Source organism: Eulemur rufifrons, chromosome 4 (genome assembly GCF_041146395.1).
Source record: "Eulemur rufifrons isolate Redbay chromosome 4, OSU_ERuf_1, whole genome shotgun sequence".
NCBI lineage: Eukaryota > Metazoa > Chordata > Mammalia > Primates > Lemuridae > Eulemur > Eulemur rufifrons.
In genome coordinates, this window is record NC_090986.1 from 60098122 (window position 1) to 60123575 (window position 25454).

The following is a 25454-nucleotide window of genomic DNA, read 5'->3' on the forward strand; positions in this document are numbered from 1 at the left end:
TGGATAAACTCTCAGAGTAAGAACCAAATAATTTTCAGAGTTTCTCCTCTCCAGATATTTTCCTAATAAAGATTTGGTTGAGAAACCACTATAGTGTAATAGCGTTCCATTAGGGTTTAACCAGAGCCTGTCAATCAACAACTGTGTCTGTTAGTCTTTTCCTGCAAAGGTCTGGGATGAGGAAGACTTTAAATAACAGGGCTCAGGGCCTCAGAGCACCGAAGGGGCCTGCCAAGGGATTGCCCCAGGAGGGACGGGGCCAGTGAGGGAGATGTCACAGGTTTGCTCCTCAAGCCAGGCCTGTCTAGTTAGCCCAGACAACTCCGGGCTGCTCACTGAGGTATTTTTGGCACTGAGACCACAAAGCCAGACATCTTTGCATCGTATGATTTATGAAGGATTTCTTTTTCATACTTTTTATAATGTCACTTTATGATCAGTAGATTTAATTGCATTTGCAAGGCATATACATCAAAATAGCTTTCTATTTTCTTTTTACCTCTGAAAAACTTAACTTTCTATTAAAATGTATTATGATCTTTACATTTTTATTACTGTTCATTTTAAGACAAGTTTTTATTAAAAAGGTGAAATTGCAAATGTATACATTTTACTGTATTAGCATATAAGGTGCATGCATGATTAAGTTATATTGCTGAAATTGGTTAGAATCCAGACATTTGTGTGTTCCAAAAACTATTAAAAAAATTAGAAGCTATTCTCTATCCTTCTTACTCCCATTTTTATCAAATTCACAATGACTTAACAAGACTTTTAATGTAAAGACATTAAAGATAGTTAAAACCATTAGTCATGATGCTTTGCTTAGAATTCAGCAAAGAACAAAATTAAAGAATGAAATAGCAAGCCTGGTTTATTTGTCTGAATAATACTTGTCTCATGATAAAATCATAAATGAAAGAGACGGAATGCTTATAGTTGCATCATCTAGTATAGCAAAAAATAAGTAAAATAAATGCTGAAGGTGATATTTATTCAGATAACATCAGTGGCCCCAGTGAAACTTGGAGATTTTTAGAATGTTGTGCCAGTCATCGGAGCCAGGAGTATATTATGATTTAATGGTACCTCTCGGCTGCATCTGATGAGCTGTCCTAGAAAAACATTTTGAAGCAATAAAGCATCCATTTGGCTCCTAAGTAATAAGAGAGGCCTTGCTCTTTGCATTAACTATTTATTCAGGAAGAGAAGTGACCAACTGCTAATAAGCTTTATCCAAAGAGGGTCGTGGAAAACGAAGAAATTGCAAAAGTGAGGTTGTCTTCAATTTGATATGCAATTAACAAATTCCCAGAGCTGACCGATTGGTGCTGCTCTTCCACGTGACTTTTGGCCGGCTGTATTTAAGTGTGAGTGCCTGTCAGATGTATTAAAAGCTTCTGGGTTTAAGGAAGAACTGTGTAGCCTAAACCGATGACAAAGGAGAGGAGGCAGTGACTCGTGAGTACCTAAGACTGGCTGATCTCTCTACTGCTTTGAATAATGGACTTATTTTCTAAGATAAATAGAAGTGGTTTAGCCTTACTAGTTTACTCCTTTTGGGAAGGGTTCCTTCTTTTTTTCTTCTTAGATGATTATTGCTTTTTCATTACTTGTAAAATTTGCTCTATAGTGTAGTGTAACATTTAGATTCATCACTTGATCAAGAGGCTTTTAACCTGAGGAAAAAAATCTTGTTTTCTATGTAAATAAATATGTAATTTATTATCTGGAAATAGTTTCTAGGTAGGAATGTAACATTTTGCTCTTGTTCCGCAAGTAAATGATCTCTTCTTTGCTGTAAATGCTTAGGACTTAGTAACTTGAAGATTACAACCAGAATATTGTATTCACAAGTAAATATGGGCTTCTTTCAAATTATTTCAGAATCTTACTTTGAAGCACTTTTGGTGCTATAAGCATGAAGTTTTTATTGTTCTTGCTTTAAGGTTCTTAATATAATTAATTTGCCTTTTTTAATGACATGAAAAGAGATGAAAGTCACAATTATTTTCTTCCCTAAAGCCAACTAAAGGATTTCTATGCTAATTCTTCCTCCCTGCTTTTACTGAAAAGTAATACAGTAGAGTTCTACAAAATGGGAGAAAAATTCTTCATATAAATCATATTAAAATAGATAGTGAAAATGATATGTAAGCTCAATATTATTTAACTATTAACAGAATATTCTTGATACCATAGTAAATCAATTATGAAATCATTTAATATTGTATTCCTTTTATTTTTAAGTTAAAAAATATTTTCCAATTGAAAACTATGTATTCATTCTAAGCTTGCTATGAATGATTTTGAAGCGTATTTAAAATCAATTTTCAAGATATATTCCATGAAATAAGAATGCATTATTTATTTGGGTTCACAGCCTTAGAAAAGGGCTAAAAAGCTTGAGTTAGTAGCAAAAGGATCAAAGAGAAGAAAAACTCCTTAGAATTTTCCCTTCCTAGACACCATTGTATCACATACGAGAACAAAACTCATTTGTGTTACAGGGAATCTTTCTTTCTTCAACAAGAAAATAAAGACTCAGGTTAGAAATGGAATTACCTAGTAAGGGGTTAGGTTTTACAATCATCTTTCTCTTTGGGTATTAACAGTCATTAGATTGAATTATCCCTTTCAGATAATCACTCCATTCAGAAGGCTAATGCTGTGTGCTGAGAACAGAAAGGAGATGGAGGACTGGATCAGCTCACTGAAGTCTGTACAGACCAGAGAACCTTACGAGGTAAAACAGCGTCTGTTCTGTCATCTCGTGTTCTTATCACATAAATGTTAACCAAACAGCTAAATAAAGCTCTACTGGGCAAAAGTATGTGTAGACTCATCCAGCAACTTGTTTAAATTATCTTCTGAAACTTTAAACTTAAAGTGCTTTGGTTTTAAAAATGTTGAAATTGAAAATTGATCATAATTGTGAATGTTGCAAATAGTTCAGCGTCTATAGTCTTGCCCTTTTGTTCGGCAAATCTGTCCTAATGTCTCATTTTTAGGTGGCCCAGTTTAATGTGGAACATTTCTCAGGGATGCATAACTGGTACGCCTGCTCCCATGCCCGGCCCACCTTCTGTAACGTGTGCAGAGAGAGTCTTTCTGGAGTCACCTCCCACGGTCTGTCCTGCGAAGGTACTGTAGCATCCAACGTGTGTTCTCTCTGAACTGTGACCACCCAAACTGTAGACACGCTCCCGCTGGTTTTAGTGTAGCTTAAAGTTGAGCTCTCCACACATAGGACTAACTTGGGAAAATCTTTGGATCTTGTATATCATTCTAGTATTCTTTGTTCTGATTGATTTGGAGAGTAAAAATTTTTGTGAGGACAGTATATACACTTGAGCAGAATTTCTGATTGTTACTCATCTTGTATTGTTTAAAACATTGTTTCCTTTTATTTCATTTATGTTTAATTTGAATGGATGTCATCCTTTTTAATTTCTTTAAAGTTTTCTAAAAATAAGGCCTATGCTATTGTTTTCATTATAGGATTTGTGAGTTATTTTTTAAGAGTAGTGACCACCAAAAGCAAATACATTAATAATTAACAAAAGAAAACTTTCAGCTTCATTAGATTTATTTAATTTCATACCTCAGTGATCATACCACTGTATACTACTTTTTGGACTATATATAATATCAATACCAGCTTTTTTCTCCAATACAAAAATGTCTTAAGTAATTTTGAATATAACTTAATTATAATTAAGTAATAAAGTAGCAATAGAGTTATATAGCATTAATTGATTTTAAATTATAAAGTCTGTGATATATCATTGTTTCAACTCTTTAATATGATACAGCATAGTGGCTAAAATTGAACTCCACAACTAAACTCTTTTCTGCTTACACTCTTACAAAATGTAACCAGGAGAATAATTTAAATCACTTAGACTTTCCTTTCCTCATCAGTAAGGTGGGAATAATAGTCATTTATAACTCACAGAATCACTATAAAAATTAAATGAGATAATACATACAATAAAACTACTTTTCTAGTCAAATAAATTGTAGAAGTTTGTAACTGTACTCTTTAAGAAATTTATCAAGTGATTCTAGATGGCATCATCATGGACCTGATGCATTAAAATTCACAAAAATGGAGAAGGCTTTAAACTTTTTTTTTAGAGCTAAAGAATGATTGCAAAAGAGATCTAATTGTCCTTTATGACTTTAGTAATCTAAAAGGGTTCATGGAGAGCTGGATGACTGCTACCAGGTCTGTAATATTCTGTGGTATTATTTTGAAGATCTTTTGAACTATTACCTCTTAGTTTCTCATCCCCAAAATGCTAAAAAATATACCAGATCTGACATACTCTGTGGTACCCTTCTGATTTGAGAGTTATGCATTATTAAACATATTTAATTATTTAGGAATTGAGTCAATAGTGGAATGATTGAATATTTTTCTAAGCATTTTAAAAGAAAAATGAAAATTACGTTAGTTGTGACAATAAGAAACTTAAAAGTCTTTAAATAAATTTGTTTTATTTTTCTGAAAATAATGTCATTTTCATGACTTTTTAAAGTCTCAGTTATTGGATTGAAAAATTTTTTGGAAAATTGTATATTAGTATTCATTTTCTCTGCTGATAAAATTTTAAATCTGTATTATCTTGCCCATTAGTATTTTCAGACCTGTAGCAGAAGATTTTTAAAATCCCAAGGGTTTTATAAATATTTTTAAAAGTTGCTTTTTTATTTTATGAGAATATAGTTACTCTGGATATTTTTATCATAATCAAAGTTAAACTTTCACACAACCCCAAATTTGAATAAGCTACTTGCTTGACAAACCAAGAAAAACACTGGATGCAGGGGGCTTTAAAATTTATAATGGAGATGCAAATATGATAAAAATTTTGTTTAACAGTGAAGATGAATAACTTTGTATTAGAATAGAACTTGACTTCTAGTGTGTAAAGCCATCAATAAATTTACTTGGCCTTTCTACCCTTGTTTTTCACAGTAAAATGAAGCTGTACTGATTTGTTTTCTAGGTTTGTGTCAAATAATAACTAAAATTATTAATTTAAAGGCTTGCATATGTAAAATATTACATGAATGAAAAATAGCAGGCATATAATATTTTCATAAATAATGCTCTAAGTCAATCGAGATGTTAGTTATAATTTCAGAGCATATTTGTCCTTCACAGTTATTTAAACACTAATTTAACAAAAATGTTAAATGGTAATTTTTTTTTTTTTTTAGTTAATAGCATCATAGGTCAACATGGGTACTTATGAATTTTTATCTTAACTGCTGTTTAACATAAAGATTCAGTAAAGACTGAATATTGCAATAAAAATCATAATTTTATCACATTTTAAGTTCTATGGTTTTTAAATAATGCTTTAATAGGTCAGAGGAAAGTGCTTTATTTTAGAAAAGTTGTCTGGAGAAATTTAATTTTCACCTAACAGAATTAAGGTGGCCTTTGATCATTTCCATTCCTTAGTGACCATAATTACAGTTTGGCTTGTTTTATTATTATCATTGTATGTTATATTAAGCAACTTTGTCATTCTTGAGGCTCATTGCATGAAGCACTTTATTATTACAGAAGTATGATTTTTATTTTATTTTTGATTTTTAATGCAAAATTTCATAAAACCATGAAATTATACCATTACTCTCTTTTATGTCCTTCTTTTCCTCTTAGAAACCAGGTATCAACTGTTAATATCCAGTACTTATTTGTACTTATAAATCACTCTGGGGACTGTTGCAGACAGTTTTAGGATTCCACTTTTGAAAAATGCTGTAATAGATGAAAAGTCCTAGAGATGCTAATCGACCACAGTTTCAAATAATCACTTGTATTGGAGCAAAAGGGAGCAGGTCATGATAAAAGTTTTATTCAAGCTAAGCTCACTTCCTATAGTGCTGTGTCTTCACACTTACTGTGTATCAGCAACAAAATTCAATTGAAATATTGTTTTCTATATGAAATCTATGTTCGAGTCACATAGTCATTTATAACAAAAATAGTATGATTGCCAGGGAAGAATTTTTCAAAGTACACAAAAGAGGAAGCAAGTGAAACATTTCCAATGTGTGCAGACTAATGTTTTTCAAGGTCAGTTTAAGTGGCCATTGATACATAGGCTAGTCATGATAGCTGGGCATTTTGAACATCTGACTGTAGACATCTTTGTTATTTTATCTGAACCTTTCGTTTTCATGTTGCATCAAATTAGGACGGTTTAAAGAGAATGGTGTATAACAAATCATTCAAAATTTTTTAACGATTATCAGAAATTCAAAAAATCATGAGAATGAGTCACTTTACATTTAAATTTAGCAACAATGACCTTATTGTTTCCACTGAAATGATGTTTTAACTATTTATCTGAAGAGTCAGGAACAGACGTATTAATAACATTAGTATTCACTGATACTTGAGGAACTGATATCCTTAGAGGGATGCATGTGTTTAGTAGCAGTTAAGTTCTGATTTTTGTAAGCGTGGTTAATTTTCCAAATAACCTGTAGTTTACTTGTTTTTCCATTTATGGGCTGCTTCTTACCTACTTATTTCCTTTTATTTCTCTTTTATAAGCTCCTTTATTATAACATGGCTGGGGAGAATCAGTGACGCTTGTAGTGGGAACATCACTTCATCATTCATTCGTCTACATCTGTCATTTGGTCATCGCAATATAATACTTTTAAAAGATAGTGCCGTGTTTGTGACCCTCATCAACTGATTTTCCATGAAGCTTGGATATTTTCTTGTACTTGCACTTTAAAACTCCTGAATTATCTTTATCTTACTGGCATTTTCAAGCTTCTTATTCTCAGTATGTTATATGTGTAGAAAAATACAAATATCAGAAGTGTACCGCTCAATGAATTTTCACAAATTAGGCACATTGATGTAATCAGCACCGAGATTAAGCAATAGGATGTTACCAGCAGTCCTGTTACCAGATTTTATTTGCTTCTGTGTGTGAGTGTGTATGTTGTCTCTTTTCTCTTCAAGCACTAATTCTTTTGTATTTATTTCCTCTCTGTACTTCTCAGTAATCTATCTACAGCTTGATAAAAGTGCTTCATAAATGCATAGCCGTATTTGTTTTTTTAGAATGCCATTACTATTGTTGGAGAGTAATTTAAATTTTTTTAAATAATTGTTTTCCTTCTGCCTCCTCTCACCCTTTTACAATTTCATGATGTGTTTTCCTTTCAATTGGTCCAAAAGTACTTCTTCACTTAAAAATGGATGCTTTTCTTTTTTTTTTTTTTTTTTTTTAGTGTGTAAATTCAAGGCTCACAAAAGATGTGCAGTGAGAGCAACAAATAACTGCAAATGGACCACCCTGGCCTCCATCGGGAAGGACATCATAGAAGACGAAGATGGGGTAAGCGGCTCCCCTGCCTCTGGTCTCTTCTTGGTACCTCACCTTTTATTCTGTGCTCTTGTGTGAACTAATGATAGATAAGTGGGAGTGTTTATTGTTAGGATTAAACAGGAAGTTTTAGTTGATTATGTTTTTATTTTTAATTCAATCCTTCATAGCTTTCTTCAGCTCTTAAATTTTGGGGGAAATCTTTTGTGAATAGGACATAGGAGTGGCTGTTGTGCTAGGCTGGTGTTGTAGACCTTTTATCTGACAAACTGAGATATTCTTTAAGGCACAGCTCAGATGTTCACTCTCCAGATTTTGGGGACTCCTCTCCGCAGTACCTCCTCACCTTCAAAACCTTGCTGCCATTGCATCCTGCATACGAGTCTCTGATAGCACTTAGGGATCACATTATCACAATCCCTGTACATGCCTTTCTCCTCAGCTAGATTGCTACCTGAATCTCAGAGGGCAGGGCTTTCATCCAACTTACTTTTGTGTCCCTGTAGGGTTCAGGTGTAATAGATGCTCAGTAAATGTGGGGTGAAGGAGTGAATGCCATGCATTATATGTATTAGCGATTGCCTAGTGTGAGAAGTCATTCAACCCCTTCCCTAGGGTGAGCATGGTGTCTGCCATGTCTTCACTCTGGCTGCCCTTTCTTCCTGCTCCACAGGTCGCCATGCCTCACCAGTGGCTCGAGGGCAACTTGCCCGTGAGCGCCAAATGTGCTGTCTGTGACAAAACGTGCGGCAGTGTTCTCCGTCTACAAGATTGGAAATGCCTTTGGTGTAAAACAATGGTGAGGGCTTTGGAATCATTTCATCGTTTTTAATTCCCTAACTTTGTCAACTATGTGGTTTACAGGTAAAGCAAAGAATTTATGGCAGAGCAGAGTTTGGTAATGCACACCCCCTATTGTGACTTTTTTCTTTTCTTAAAGTGTATTTCTTCCAATATGGTCATGTTTTCAAATGCGTTTTTTGTAAAACTTACTCTTGTCTGTATATTTCTTGTGTCTCAGGATCTCTTTCCTACAGTTGTATTGATTTTCATTTTGCTTTATCCACACAGTGGTTTGCTATTTTCAGGCCTGTTCTACCACCTGTTGTACCCAGAAAGCCCTTCCCTGGTGTGTCACCAAATTTTGGTTGACATGCAAAGTGTAATTTTGCTACAAACCCGTATGTGTCCTCTGACAGACAGAACACTGAGTTTTATAGTCCATGTACTAATGTAATTTAAATTAAATACATTTATATTAAATAAGTAAATATTTAAACACTTCTTTGCATGTGCAAGAAAGAGGTGAAAAGCACGTACATTGTAATGTGGAGCCAGCAGCAAGGAATGGTCTCATGCTGGACGTGGCGAGGACAGTGCCTCTGGGCTGCGTGGGGGCAGTCAGAGCAGGAAGGAGGCCACACAGAGAGTGGCGTGGGGTTGAAAGCCACAGGGTGAGGAAGCTCTAGCTGTAAGTGCTCATCTCAGCACTGGATGATGTTGTCCTTCAATGACAGTGATCGCCTTGCACTGGGGCTGATCTGTTTGGTGTTCTTTAGAGTCTTGTAGTCTTAAAGTTGCTGGCCCAAATTTGGAAGTCAGCCCTAAATTTAGAAAGGTAGAAAAACCACTGCTTGTGGTAAGTATGATACAGATCAGCAAACGTAAGGGATGTGAGGGTGATGTGTTGATTTCCTAATCAATGAGATTGTCTCCATAGGCCACAAAAGAAAGTAAGTCCTACAACTTTTCAGTTCAGCCTGATAGTTAATCTGTGTTCCTTTTTAAATTTTAAATCAAATGTGATTCCGTCTTCATGTTTTTGTTATCCTTCATCAATTGCCTCTTTTATTAGCCATAGGTGTGTTACTTTTTATTTCTCTTGTGCAATTTACTATATAGACTGTAATAGATGTCTCTCTTTGGAATCTTAGTTCCACCCTACCCCCTAAAACCCTCTTATACCATTTTTTGTTTTAAAGGAGTGCTACCCATAAATGAGATTTTAAATCATCATCCCACCTAAGATTTCTTTTTGGGGGGACAACCACTGACCGCATTTCCTGCTATCTTTATCAGTCTATACATTTACTCACGTCTTTTTTTCTACTTCTAGAGCTTCAGCTGTTCATTTACAACCTATTAGAAAGAAAACATACCATGTATGTGATGAATTATTTTAGAAAGGTTTTGTATAAGTTGCCTTTCCTTGCCATATATATATGTGTATAAATATACGTATATAATCAACTTTTATTTAGTAGTTTGAACTCTCCTAACTTAACAGTAGGAATTAATTAGGTTTTTTTACTTGCTCATTCTACTCACCCCCAATTTTAAAAAAAATTCACAAATAGAATAGCGGTGGTATTACAAGTGGTAAAAGGGGGACAATTCTGGAATGTCTTTTTCCTCTTTTTTTCCTGGCAAACTCAAAACTCATCTTCGTTGTGACATCCTTCCTGCTTCTCCCTATTTAAGTTAGACTTGCTGGTTTCTGAGTCACCATCCATCACCCTGTAATACCTTGCTTAGTCTTGCACTTTCTGTACACTATCGTCTGTTTATGTATTATTATTTTGCCTTTAAAATATGCATTTCTAACAGCAGGATATCTAGTGCCTTAAACATAGTCATCCAGTTAAAAAAAAGAAAACCAAAAACCAAGCCCAAAAGCCCATAGTTCCACATCCCTAATGAGTCAACTCATAATTTTAATTTTTCTAGCTGTTGTCCAGTCTCTTGACATAGTTTTATCTTTTCTGTAAAAATAGTGAAGATACAATTTTATCTTTTGCTTTACTCATTTTGCATTATTTTAAATATCTTTGTTTTGTACCATGATTCTCATACATTTTTTAATTCCTTTTAAAACTATCTGTGCATGCTAATTTGCATGCTAAAATGCATTTGGGTTGTTAATTATTGTTACTCGTAATAGGAAACTGTCCAAAAACAGGTCATTAGCAGAATAAGGATCACTATTGAATTTCAGTTATTCTCTTAAAAGTTTTGAAAAATAAAGGTTTAATTAGTGTGCCAGTTTTCTGAAAGGACTAACAAAATAAAGCCATATTAAATAAGTGCTTGATGAAGTGTCTGCTTGTACTGGTTAAAACATATAAAAGGCTCTCTAGCTAAGTACACAAAGTATTCTAAATTGCCTGGGTCCTACCCACTAAGTTAGCCCCACTTTTGTTCTGAAAAGTATCTTTAGTGACCCTGAAATCTTCAGGACATTTACTGAGTACCTGGCATGGCTGTTATTTGCCTTTCCCTCGCAGAGCAACAGTCTAGCTGAGAAAATAGGCATCCTTGTAACTGTAATAATAAGAAAAGGTCATAAAAGAAATGTGAATAGAAAGTTATAGGATTACTGCAGATAGAGCAGGCACATTACAGATTTTATTTGTTTTTATTAAATTCTATAAGAATTTTATAAGGTAGATGTCACCAATTAATTTTTTTGGACAGTGATATTGATATACTGGTTAGCTTCCCAGCTTTCTCTCTTTCCCTGTCTTCTTCCCTTCTTCCCTTTTTCTCTTTTTCCTTCCCTTTCTCTTTTCTTCTCTCTTCCCCCCGTCTATACTCCCTCTCCTTGCTTTCACCAGGTATTCATTGACCATATATTCTTTCCTGAGACAATCACAAAGGTAGACTGCATAAACCCAAATCAAATTCCCATGACTGAAATGTTTAATCTGTTCCTTAGCAGCATGAATATTGTGTCATTAAAGCAGTTTATGAATTACTGAACATTTTGTGATGCAGTTGACCTTAGATTATCAAATTTGTTTTTATGATTCTTGAAGCTTTATTTGTTTGTTATTAGGTACACACTGCCTGCAAAGATTTATACCATCCTATATGTCCGCTTGGCCAATGTAAAGTGTCTATCATACCTCCAATTGCACTAAACAGCACCGATTCCGATGGTATGTAGCAGTAGTGTAAGTATGTATATTTCTGGTATATTTAATGTTGATACGTACATTTATTTTCCTAGAATAAATATAACTGTAATTGGTTACTCTGGTCAGTTTTTATAAAATAATTCCATTTAAATTGCTGAACAGGCCGGGCGCGGTGGCTCACGCCTGTAATCCTAGCACTCTGGGAGGCCGAGGTGGGCGGATCGTTTGAGCTCAGGAGTTCGAGACCAGCCTGAGCAAGAGCGAGACCCCATCTCTACTAAAAATACAAAGAAATTATAAGGACAGCTAAAAATATATATAGAAAAAATTAGCCGGGCATGGTGGCGCATGCCTGTAGTCCCAGCTACTCGGGAGGCTGAGACAAGAGGATCGCTTGAGCTCAGGAGTTTGAGGTTGCTGTGAGCTAGGCTGACGCCACGGCACTCACTCTAGCCTGGGCAATAGAGTGAGACTCTGTCTCAAAAAAAAAAAAAAAATAAATAAATAAATTGCTGAACAGTACATTTAAAAGAATTTTGAAAGACTGTATTTAAATGAAAGTTGTAACATAGCTATTAACATGTTGGCGAGATTACTGTGTATAAGTCTTTTAGATTTAATGTTTTAGTAAATAAAATAAGATCATTATTCTGTATGGAAATGCAATCTGAAAAGGTTAATTTTTATAAGCATTTTTCCCCTCCATAATTGAAACTTCCCATTAGCATGGCTGTTATTAAAATCTATTTTCCTATAATTTCATTATAGGACTTTATATTCCTATAATATACTTTTTCCAGAATTTTACAACTTAATTATAAGTGGTGAGGAACCCCTTTACAACACTGATTTTGGGATAGCGTACTAATAACTTCCTTTTAAGCAAGCCATGTTACAACTAAGCAAGCCATTATTACAAAAGGCTTTTACCATTTAATATGCCATTTTATATAAGAGACTTGAGCAACCGTGGATTTTGGTATCCATGAGAGTCTTGGAGCCAATTCTCCATGGATACCAAGGGAGAACTGTGCTATTTTTAATGTCCTGCGTTGATATCATTCTTTATGTTTTTCAAACTTTTTATATAATTTATGCCAATAGATATCTTAGATATAAGGATATAAACCTCAAAATATGTGATTTTTTTTTTAACCTGTGCTATTAACAGGTCTTTCCCCCCTGCACTAATAGATCAAGGTTCTTTTGTTTACTATAAACTTAAAAATGTTTTCTCAGGCCTCAGCAAGGAGGAGTTAAAATATTTTAAAATACTGAATAAGAACATATGAATTCTTTGACAAATGTGAATTTATGGACTGTGACTAGTTTTTCTTATAATTAAGTCTAGCTAAGGTGATTGGTATATCTCAAATTATCTGTGATTAATGCTTTTATTGATATCATCTTTGGTATGGTTTTCATTATGCAGCATATTTTTAAAAAGATAAGTTCTATATTCTTAGTATGTAAATAATTAACCTATCTCCATTTTGGAAGCTACATTGTAACTTAATGTTTCAGTAATAAACAACGTTCTTTTAATGAATCTTCTTTTCTCTGAATGTTACTAATTCAAAAGAGAAAGCTGTATGTATTGATCGTGTATTGTGTTTTTTTTAACAGGTTTCTGTAGAGCCACGTTTTCATTCTGTGTTAGTCCTCTATTGGTTTTTGTCAATTCTAAGAGTGGAGATAATCAGGGAGTAAAGTTCCTGCGTCGTTTTAAACAGTTGCTAAATCCGGCTCAGGTGTTTGATTTAATGAATGGAGGTCCTCATTTAGGGTAATTGATTACTGATAAATTGTATTTGAATGAAATGTCACAGTATGCATGAAATGTGTCTGGCTTTTCAGCTCATGAGCATCGTAGATTCCTCTAGACTCCCTCCCTTTTTAAAGCTCTAATGATAAATTTTAACACCTTTTTGATAGTTCTACAACTGCTTTATATAAATTCCAAAATTTATATGGAAACTGACAAATTCCAAAATTTGTTTAGAAAATGTTTTAGAGTATATCTTGTATCAAACAATACTGTTTGTTTAGCTGCAAGAAAGATCAACTTGCCTAAATATAGAATACAAAAATACTGTTAGAAAATGATTTGCCTGGAAGGCTAATATTGATTTATATGTAATATAAATAATCATTTATTTTACCAAAGTACAGGTACTATCATGAATCTCAAGGACAGTTCCTTAGACTCAGTTCATATAAAATAACAAAGAAATACATTTATTGACTGTTCTTTTTAATTTTTTGGAATGTCGTTACTTAAAATCTGAAAAAAAAAATGAACTAAATATTTTCATTGAGGGAAATATACCTTGAGGAACTTTTAATACATTTTTATTGTATGTATATGTTTTTCTTAAGAGGCGCTATTGTGTCTTCAGTCCCTATATGATTTACTTAGGCCAACTCAGCTTTTCTCTTGGGTTCCACTATTACCTTAAAGCATGAACCCAGAAGTAGAAATGGGGATTTTAGATACCAGTGCCTCAAAAGGCCTTTCATGTTTTATATGACATTTTCCTCTGTCTTTGTGCCTTTTTTCACTTTTGGCCCTTCGGGATATGCCTTATTGTGTCTAGTGCCTTTTTCTTGCCAAGTCTCTGGCCTTTCATCGACACCCACCTTCTTCTGTTTCTCCATACACATCCTTCCTGTCCTCTCCTGGGGGCCTAGAGTTTCCTCCTCCATCCTCTCTCCTCTCCTTCTTTGTCTCTGCCATTCTGGGGTGGTTTTGTCTACTTTTCCAACACCTCTGCTTTATAATCCTTTCTAGTTCCATGATCGTATAGTCTTGATATTTATTTTTCCCATTCATCCGCTAAGACTCCAAGGATCTCTTTGTGAAACTTCTTGAGATTGATCCTTTAATACATTTTTCAGATATTTCACAATTCTTGGGGTGTACAAAGGTACTTGTAGGAGATGGAATATGTCAAAAGTTGAGATGAAGGAAGATAGAAGTAAAGGATTGGCCTGAGAATAGAAGAGGAGGAGGAAAAGTGAGTTGAGGGTTCTAAGAGTGGTATTTAATACACTGGTCTGTTTAGGAACTGCACAAGTGCCACTGTGCACCAGTACCCTGGTACCCTGTTCTTAAGGGAATAACTTATCCTTGTAATGGAAAGGGAAAAACCACTACTTTCACCATCTCGTATGATTTTACCTTTCCCAGTCTCTGCTACCTTTTTGTTTTCTTACTTCTCGCTCCTCTTTTCTCCTAATTTTATCTTCTTTTCTACTGATAATTCCCTTTACTGCTTATGATTCAGAAGTTTTTCTTGAGTTAAAATTTCACCTAAAGTAATTTTTACAGTATAATTAATATGTAGGAGGAGTTCTTATATTTAATCTGAGCATGAAGACCAATAAATACAGAATAGCAGAGAATTGAGGAAAATGATTTTTATTTCTTTATACTAAAATGAAATGCTTTTTACTTTCAGTTTAAGATTATTTCAGAAGTTTGACAATTTCCGGATTCTTGTGTGTGGAGGAGATGGAAGTGTAGGTTGGGTTTTGTCAGAAATCGATAAGCTCAACTTGAACAAACAGGCAAGTGCTAATTCTTTTTATGGCTAGTTAACATGAATGTGTGCTAACATATTTACCAGGGGAGGGTGCAGAAATGCAATGGCCCCCATTTCTCAACTTGTCTGAACGTCTCCCTGTTGTGCCGTCTTTTAGTGTCAGCTGGGAGTACTGCCTTTGGGTACAGGAAATGACCTTGCTCGAGTTCTTGGCTGGGGAGGCTCATATGATGATGACACCCAGCTCCCTCAGATACTCGAGAAGCTGGAACGGGCCAGTACGAAAATGCTGGACAGGTAAGAATGCCTTCTTTGCTAATGGTAGATTGAAAGTGGCATACTGAAATAATTTTTTAGAAATTTAAATTTTGCTGACTAGAAGTCCCACAAAGGCAGAGATTTCCTGGTCTTGTCCACTGTTTCATCCCTGAGATGAATGGAGAACAGGCCCTGGCACAGAGAAGATGCTCCAGGAAGGTGTTTTTTGAGTGAATGAATGAATTGTAAAAAAAAACTTGTCCGATGAACCCATTATTTTAGTGATAGAAGAGTATGTTGAGACTATTTACTTTTATTTACTATGCAGGTCAGAAAGCTAAAATAATTAAATTTTGGGGGGGACTTTTGATATGCATAATAAGTAGGCTCCCATTACTTTGCAGTTTCAGAAAAGCTAAAAAAGTCTTTAGATTTGGGAACACAGCTTTTTCATGCCGAAAGCTGTGTCTCTCGGTAAAAACAAAAACAAAAAACTGTTATATTTATTAGAATATCTTTTTTAAATCATGCATATTAAGAATAAGCCAGGTGCAGTAGCTGATGCCTATAATCCCAGTACTTTGGGAGGCCAAGGAAGAAGGATCACTTGAGCCCAGGAGTTCGAGACCAGCTTCAGTAACATAGAGAGACCCCCTCGCTACAAAAAATAAAAAAACTAGCCAGGCCTAGTGGCGTGCGCCTGTAGTCCCAGCTATTCGGGAGGCTGAGCCAGGAAGATCCCTTAAGCCCAGGAGTTTGACGTTGCAGTGAGCTATATGATCACACCACTGCATTCCAGCCCAGGCAACAGTGAGACCCTGTCTCAAAAAAAAAAAAGAATGAATTGACCCAACAAAGAACTAAATATTAAAAAAAAAAGAAAATCCTTTCCTAAGGACAGGGAAGTATTAGGAAGACAGCTTCAAATGAAGTAACTACCACTGGGTTTATGCTATTTCTGATCACATCTCTTAACTACTTTCTCTCTGAATGTCCATGCATAGAAAAGAACTCACAATGTGTGTACCCTGAGCATTATGCAGGAGGTGTTTAGAATTTGGGAAGAGGGAACAACAAGACTCAGTTAGCTGTAACTCTCCACCCTCTGCCATAAGCAGAAGACAAATGTCAAAATATCATTATAAACTTGAGCTTACATGAATCAAAACGACTTTGATAGAATTAGTCATCTGTGGAACTCTTCCCGAAAATAACAAAATCTCATCAGGGAGCCACCAATCTAAAATGTAATTACTCTAAGATGAGGAACTATAACCTAATTAATTATAACCTTGCCTGTCATAAGGTAACAACAGTTGATTCTTTTGTGGACAGAGTATTTTAAAAAAGAGCTAGGCAGTAGAGCGTTTGTGTTTATCCAAAATGCGTGCGTGAAAGGGACACTCCAGTAGTTTGTGTGCATAAAGGTTTATAATCTAATGTGGTGCTGGATTTAGTCTTTAGAAGAGCTTGGAGGTTAGAAAAGGAAAAGGTAACTATGTGAAGTGATGGATATGTTAATTAGCATTATGGTGGTGATTATTTCACCATGTATATGTATATCAAAACATCAAGTTTGTATACCTTAAATATATACAATTTTTATTTGTCAACTATGCCTTACTAAAGCTGGGGGAAAAAACTGGAAATAAATAAATAAAATCACAAGTATGTGTAAAAGAGCCTGGAGGTGACTTCCCAGACAACTGTCAAATTCTGTGTTTACCAGACACAAAGTATTTTAAATGCTCTCTTTATTGCACATTTAAAGATCACTCTCACTTCATCCTACGAAAAGCTGTTAGGCATTTCCTCCACCCTGGGTATGTGCTTTTCCCTGATGTGTTACAGAAAATCACTTCTCCAGTGTTTAACCAAGAAATAGCAACTCCTCGGTGAAATAATCCTTGATACCTACAGGCTTGCAAAAAACACAAGAAAAAAAAATTCAAAGGGGATTCAAAAACCTAGAACCATTATTAGAAACATAAGCATATTTTGTTCTTGTGTTTTCCTTATTGATTTGCTGTTTGTAAAGAGCAGGTGAAAAAAATCATTGTTTAATATTCCAAATTATATAAGGTTTTCCTATATTGATTTATTTGATTCTCAAAGCAACACTGGGTGGCTCAGAATAGCATTGTTATGACTCTTTCATAAAGATGAAAATTGAAGTTTGTAGAGACAATGGGAGTAAAAGCAACTAATAATTTTGCCTGCCTGGCACATCTACTAGTTGCTTTACTTTATATATCGTCTCATTTAATCATCGCTGTACTCCCAGAGATAGCTAATATTGTCCTCTCCATTTTTCTAGTAAAAAGGCTAAGGAGGTTTTTACATTGTCTAAGTTACATAGCTAATAAGTGATCAAATTGGCACCATAAACCAGAATCCTGAGGTCTTTCCTTAACATTACACTCTCTCCCCTTTAATGCATGGAAGTGCCAGATGGGTCCTTTGCTTCTGGCCTGTAACTCTGCTTAGCTCGTACCAATATTCATCTCTTCCTCACTCTTTCACCTCTTGCTGCCACTTTCTCCTGTTTCATCTGCTCCAACCATTTCTTTTTGAGGGGGGAGGTATAACCTGGAAGGTGCAAGGAACTTAGACATTTGACATTCTCATTTCTTCAGCTGTCTTTTGACCTGAGAAGTATCTCCAGCTATAAGGAGGTTGACTTTTATGTCTCCAATCAATTTTCCCTGTTTGGATATTTATAAAGTTTAATTGTTGTGTTTACTTGTATTATACCTGTTTTCTGCACTAGAATATAAGCTTCATTAGGGAAGCCTTATTCGCCATTGTGTTTCCAGACCGTGTCTGTCACTTTGGGATGCTCAATATTGTGTATCTGTTGCATGGATGAATGAATGGATGGATGGATGTATGGCTTTTGGTGCTCAAATATAAATTTCTTTATAGTATTTTCATGTCAGGAGTTGAATAGTAGCGCTATTCAGTTTACATATCCTAACATATATGTCTGTTGGGGAGTTTTCTGGGAATGTTGATTTTTATGCAAAGATTTATTCTCATTAGTGTTAATGATACACTAGGCTCTGTTTAAATATTGATCTTGGAATTTTCTTGTAGGTTCTATTACTGGTTTCAGCTGTGTTATGCTTTTCTTAAAATTCATGTGTGACAGTACTGCTTTTATTATGCTTCATTTCTGTATAAAATCTTTATTTCACATCTTTTTATAATATTAGTCTATGATAATGTTCTTGCCCACTTTTTGTTCCCAAATCTGGAAATTATTATTTTAGATAGAAGACTGGGCTTACTCTGAGTTGATTGCTTTCCTCTAACACCAAGTGATTCAGTATTTGCTTTGAAATTAGTACTTATAGCTAATTGAAATACATTTGCTTCATTTTATATATTATTAATATTTCCCCATTAATCTCATCCTTATATTCATTCTTTCTTAATTTAAGAAGGAACATTTCACTAATTTTCTTTTTGTAGGTAGTATGCATTTATTTAATCTAGGATATTGTTTTAGAACTTTGGATTGTGAGTCATTGGTATTATAATTTGTAATCTAGTAAGTAAATAATGAGCATTATTTGAAAAGTAGAATAGAAAAGTCAGAATACATTGCACCTAATGGAGAAGGGGAAGTGTTATTAAATACGTACATTTTTTACTGTGGGCCATGGCCTTAAAACATTTGGAAGCCACTAATAAGAAAAATGGTAAGATGTAGAAATCATAAATTATAAATTCAACATTTTATGAAATGACCAAAATTCCATCTCTTCACTATTTTTGCTGTTTTGAGATACAATGAACCATAGTTCATGAACATAAGTATATATTTGTATATGAGATGGGAACAGTTTATTGAGTTTTAAAGGAATTTTAGAGTGAAGATTTTTCTCCCTTCAGGTGGAGTATAATGACGTATGAACTCAAATTGCCACCAAAGGCTTCTCTACTTCCGGGACCTCCAGAAGCATCAGAAGAATTTTATGTAAGACTTAACCCTTTTTCTATTTGTCATTTGGAATGGGAGTAGCTATCTTGAAAAAAAAAAAATGAAAAAACTCATGAGAAATGATAACATGTTTATTTAATTTTATTTTTATTTTTTGGAGTATGGTCCCATTAGCTACTTGTCCTCTCCTTCGGAGTGAAGAATCCTGAAGGTCTAGGTTAGAGTCCTTCCGTGACCACCCACACTGACAACGTGAACTTGGCCCAGTCACTGGCCTTCTTGAGCCTCTGTTACTTCTCTCTAAAATGAGGCCACAAAATTGTGAAGATTAAATGAAATAACAAATGTGTGTAAAGCACTGGGCATGTAGTTCTCCCTGAATATTCTACCTGCCTGTTTCCTTTTTATCAGCAGAGCTCCAGGAAGGCCAGCTGGTAACAGTTCCCTGATAGTTTGTACTCAGCTTCAGCATTGGCCAGGAACACCCATGTGATTGTTAGGTATTAGCCTAGCTCCCTTAAACAATCTCCAAGCACACCAATACTCTGGCCAGAATATTATACAACTCGCCTCTTACTGCTTTGCCTGCTCTTTGGAGGGGGCAGTAGGACAGGTCTCCGGGTTAAGCCTGTTGACCCACATAAAACAAAGGAAGAAAGAGCCCACTTCATTCTATCCCTGCCGCAAACCACAGAGGACTAAAGTTTTTAGACGTTTTTTAAAGATTCAGCATTCTGATTAAACCTCAAAGCAGCGGAGATTTAAAACAGAACTTGACTTTCAAAGGATTATTTTCTGACTCATTAAGACCATTTGATCGTGAAAGCTTATTTTTGCCTTTAGGGAAATGTATCTGTTTATTTTACAGTTGAAATCTTTGTTTTGTCATTAAGAAAATTATGATCTTGTCAAAACTAAGGCAAGGGATGATAACCAGAAATACGGGTCTGTTCCTTAGAGAAGATAATTGCATTTTTAAAACTTTTTCTGACATAAAAGTAGCAAAAACTGCTTCTAAAAAATTTTGAAAATACAAAATTATATGAAAAAGAAAATAAGTCACTTATGGTAATATCACCCAGAGATAATCTCTATTAAAGATTAATATATTTGCTACTTTATTCCAAGCAGCATTTTTAGTTGTAATATTATTCTGACTATAAACATAATACATGTTTTTATAGAAACCTGTCTTTTTTCTTAATTGCATTTTTGTAAGTGTCATTAATTTTCTTTCCAAAAAGACAAAAAGGGAAATTCCTTTGTTCTACATACCTCTAAAATATCTTTTTCCTAGCATATTAAATAAAGATAGATAATTTACTTTTATCACTTACATATAGTCACTAAATATGAGGTCCAATTGTAAGGATATGAAGGAAATTTAATTGTTTTAGTGCAAAAGGGTTTCGAATGAAACTTTATTTTTTTAAACTTATTTTTATAGTAAACGGATAGCATACTTTAAGATTACAGATTAAATGATGTTCGGAATGGCCCTGACTTGGGTCTGAACACCTTCTGGCTGACACCATGAATGCGCTTTACTATGTGTGACTTTTTCACCTTGAAAACTGCAATAAAAGTAAGCTAAACCTTCCTTCCTAGCTTGAGTGTATGTAGCTGTGGGTCTCAGGCAAATCACTCAACTCAGCTAAACTTCAGGTTCCTTGACCGTAAAACAGGACAATTAAAGGGGTACATATATACAAAGTGCTTAATCATAGTATCTGGTACACAATACAGAATGTTAACTCATTATTACTTACTTTCCTGACCCTGCTAAGTGACTACATAGTAGGTTAATAAGAGATATCAATAATTTTATCCTTTCCACAGCGGTTATTTTATTTTCCTTTGAAAAAGGTTGTATTTTTGTCTTTGAATATTTTTAATGGACAAAAACTTGGGTTTTTAAGTATAAATTTCACATGGCTTTAATCAAATGGCATCAATTAGTTAATTAACTGACAATTAATTCATTAATTAATGGCATTAATGATCATTTAAAATATTTTCTATGCTGCAGAGAAAAATATCTGAAAAATGTTTTTCTTTTTTGCGTTTTTAGATGTATTTTCATTTTTGTGGTCTTAACTTGTAAAGATGCAGTTTTTAGTGTTCAAACAAAGAGATCAATAGAGTGGATTTGCGGGTCAGTACAATATTGTGTGTAACTTTGGAGTTCCTGCCCTCCCCTCCTTTCCTTGATGTAAAATTGCTTTCCCATATTGTGGTCTGCCTTTGAAGGATGGAAGATAGAAATTTAAAAGAGTAACATACGGACCTGACTGCCTGCTGGTGGAATTGAATGTAAATTAGCAATGAGATCCCTCTGGGAAGAGGCTAGTCAGGAAGGCTTTCTGTAGGGAGGGATGTTAATTGAATCTTCAATTAAGTGTGAATAAACTGATGCTAATTGGTAAAAAGCAGCGAAAAGACATCTGAGTCAGGCAGAAGAGCATAGGAGGCCAGCTTGCATAGTGTAGACCATTTATAGTAGAAAATTTTGAGCGGTGTGACGTGCAGTATCATTTGATGCAAACATTTGATGGAAGGCTCTAAATATGAGGCTGTTTAAATGTTGCGTACATTTTTCCTACCGGGAAGATGTGTTCTTTCAACAAGATGTTAAAATTTGAGTCAAATAGAAAGGGGGTAATGGACACTTTTGGCATTTTGATTATTTTATTATTTAAGGGAAATATTTATTTACATGATTGTATGACAGTGCATTAAGCATTTAAAAAAACTTTTTATTGAATTATACCTACAGAAAAGTGCACATATCATAAACATACAGCTTGATAAATTTTCACAAACTAAACAAACCTATGTAATCAACACCGAGGACAGCATTCAAGTACCCCATGCGTCCCCCTTAGTCACTACACACACCTCCCACCCCCATAACCACTATCCTGACAGCATAGATTAGTTTCACCTGTTTTTGTACTTTATAAAATAAAATCATTTTTTATGCTCTCCTGTTTCATTACCCTTTCACTCAACATTGTGTTTGATTTATCTACATTGTGGCATAGCTTTAAATCATTCATTGTCATTGACCCGTCGTTTCCATTACACGAATATACTACAGCTTCTCATACCTTCTATTATTGAGTGAATACTGCTGTGAACATTCTAGTACATGTCTTTTGGTGAACACATGTCTGCATTTCTTTTGGGTATATATGTAGAAGTGAATTTCTGAATCCTATGGCATTAATGCATATGTTCACCTTTAATAGATACTATCAAATAGTTTTCTAGGATATTTTTATCAATTTGCACTCCCATCAGCAGTGCATGAGAGTTCTGCAGCTCCACAGCCTTGCTAGCCCTTGGCACTTGCCATCTGTGGTTTTCCTTCTCGCCATTCTGGTGTATATACAGGATAGTGGTCCCGCATTGAGGTTTTAGTTTGCACTTGCCTGATGGCTGATGAGTGTGAATACTTTTTCATCTGTTTATGGACCATTTGCATTTTCTCATATTTAAATTTCTAGTGTTTTGCCCATTTTTTAAATTAGATTGGCATTTATTACACTAACTTATAGAAATTCTTTGTATGAATACATTCTGGTATTTAACCTTTTAAAATTTTTTAAAAAGGTTTTTATGGGTTTTTCTAAGAGTTTAAATTAAAGGATTCCAAAAACCAGAAGTCTTTCAAAGAAAGGAAATATTTATCTGTTCTGCATAGCGATTCTTTTATATATTTCATCATAGCCATTGCCCTGTCTCGCATGTAGCCTGAATAGTTCCATTTCTGGAACAGTAATAACTGAGTTGTATAAATGCCAGCAACAGTAATACAGTGTAGGTTTTTTTCTTTTTTTCAGATGACAATTTATGAAGACTCAGTGGCAACTCATCTTACAAAAATCCTCAATTCTGATGAACATGCCGTGGTCATATCATCTGCCAAGTGAGTTGTGGACTTTAAGTCATGAAATAATTATATGGTGAAAATGAAAGGGAAGCTGGTTCCTACCATTTACGTCATTTCTTTGTGATTTTTCTTTTCAAAAAATATCTGTGAAGTAGTTTATAGAATTAGATATACTAAATTTGAATTGATTTTTTAAAATCACGTTAGCATCTTATTTGCACTGGAGTATATTTAGAGAGTATATTTTTTGATGCTTAATTTGAAACATTTTTGTCAAAAAGGTATAATAAGTGTTTAGAGATTAATTAACGTAAATGTCTATTTAAGGAAGTTATTTCTGATTAATTATAATATGGAAAACACATTATAATTCATTATTTCCATAAACATTACTATTTAGGAACTGTTTACATCAGTAAAAGGAAAACAATGATGAGGTTTTTCAAAATGACATTTCTCAGCATGTTTACATTGCATAATTATATTTTAATTCAAAGTTATCAGATTTTAGTTAAGTTGATTCAGTACGTGGAGCCAAAGCTACTTACTTGATGTTATTATCCCAAATGTTGCCTGACTGGAATTTAGAATTTAGTTTTGAAGCATGCTATGCTGATGTCAAGAGAACTGGAAAGCCAACTAGAGGAAAGGGGTAAAACAACTGAAATTTTCAATTGATAAGCAAAAGGATGCTTAAAAGATCTGGCTTAGCAAGAAAGTATCACTATTATACAGAAAGAGGAGAAAAAGAAGGGGAAGAAGGAAAGAAAGGGAGTGGGAAAGTGGTGAAGGAAAGATACACGAATTTTAGTGTATTATGTACTTAATTTGTAAACAATCGAGAAAAGGCAAGAGAAATCATTACAAACAAATTTGCTTGTGACGAAAGTACAACTGTGACAATTGCTTTTGATGACACACCCTCCAGGAATAGGAAACAGAGCTGAACAATAGGAAAAAGAGTTGGATGGCTTAGGGCAGGGGGAAGCACACTGGTTGGCCCAGGCAGAAGTGGGCCTCTGTTTGGGGGGGACAGTGCTGCTGATTGGTTTATGTTTGTTTGTTTGGATGGTTTTCTTAATGAATTATATTGCTTTGTGGAGAAATACACAAGTCTCTAGTTTGTCCCAGGCCTTAGCACTCCCTATTGTCTTTCTTATCCCAGGCCCAATTCATATACCTTAATTTGCTTGTTCCTTGTAGACATTTGAGTTTGTTACCTTTACCTTGTGAATCAAATGTGTCTTTATAGGACATTTCAGAGGACATTGCTAGGAAAGATAGAAAGTTGAAATTTAAGCTTATTTAAGGTATAACAAGTTATAAAAGAATTTTTTTTGTTTTAATATAGTTAAGTAAATATTTTATCTGGCCACCTTTTATGGTTTGGATGTTAGCAAAGCCTTTATATTGACCTTCATGTGTTTGATTAACTGCCTCCTATACATTTTATAAGTTTTTAATTAAATGGAATTCATGTTATGAAATTTTGGCGGATGCAAACAGGCTGTTTATAGCAGCCACACCTTTCTTTCCCTGTCATTCTTAATCTTAATACCTGTGTAGTCCCTGGGTAGTATAACATTTTTAGCAGTGGCAATATTTTCTCAAATAAAATCTTACACAGAATTCCAATATTAAAAAAATTAAAATTCTGGTTTTTGGTATTAATAAATTGAATAAGATTGAATCATTAGTCACCAATGAGAAAAATTAATCAATAAGGTTATAAGTGACAGTTAAAGTCTTATATTCAATGCAGCTTCCAATATGTCTATATTTTATTTTGGTTACATGATTGTAAGGAAATTGTCTTCAGTTAAATAAAAATGGCAGCAGATGCTTTAGTCCAATATTTGCACAAAAACTAGTGAATTCTAAAGTCAAAGTTAACATATTATTTGTCTCTAATGTTTCTAATGATCATTTGAGCATTTAAAAGATTATGTCCTATATTTCTGAATGTAATTTGAATCAAGCATTTGTAGGATCCTTGAAGTATTTCTGGAGAGTAGTTTGAAAACCACTGGAATAAGCTACAGTGTTGTGCTAAATTGTGATAAATCTGGGGTCCTAGCTGAAACTCCACTGTTTGCCAGCTTTGTGATCTATGTCTGTTTTTACAACTGTAAGGATGTAAGGAATACCTATTATTCCTCCCTCATTGAACTGTTGGGAGAATTAAGTTGAGTAATAAAATAAATACAGAGCTTATAAACTATAGGGTACTATATTAAATTATGGTATCATCACCTCCTGTTTTACCCAATTACATTTCAAATTTTTTTGACCTTGGTCTGACTCCTTGTCTAAGGCTCTGCTCTTAGCCCTAGGTTTGGGTCTCTCCCCAATAGCTTACTTCCCTTTGGGCAGATTCCCTTCCAAACCCTGGTCCCCTCTTGTCACTCATCTGTGTTCCCAGGCCTGCCTGGCTGCCATGCCTTTATAACCCCAGATTAAAATTCCAGAAGATTGCTATAAAGAGATTCAAAAGAGAAAAGAGAGAATAATATGTAATAACTT

The 25454-nt window shown here is 34.4% G+C and overlaps 1 protein-coding gene across 3 annotated transcripts in view; it reads left to right on the forward strand.

The window, feature by feature from the left end:
• The window catches only part of DGKH (diacylglycerol kinase eta), a 152315-nt gene that overhangs the window by 86138 nt on the left and 40723 nt on the right, over window positions 1-25454 (forward strand). For 2 of the 3 annotated variants that reach the window (XM_069467208.1, XM_069467209.1), the window contains exons 4-13: window positions 2642-2746; window positions 3012-3144; window positions 7276-7382; window positions 8044-8169; window positions 11206-11308; window positions 12914-13073; window positions 14749-14857; window positions 14990-15129; window positions 18988-19072; window positions 22882-22967. In XM_069467208.1, the coding sequence (XP_069323309.1) occupies window positions 2642-2746; window positions 3012-3144; window positions 7276-7382; window positions 8044-8169; window positions 11206-11308; window positions 12914-13073; window positions 14749-14857; window positions 14990-15129; window positions 18988-19072; window positions 22882-22967 (1154 nt within the window). Of the gene's footprint in view, window positions 1-2641; window positions 2747-3011; window positions 3145-7275; window positions 7383-8043; window positions 8170-11205; window positions 11309-12913; window positions 13074-14748; window positions 14858-14989; window positions 15130-18987; window positions 19073-22881; window positions 22968-25454 lie in introns of those variants that run through there. The other variant, XM_069467210.1, reaches the window with a different exon arrangement.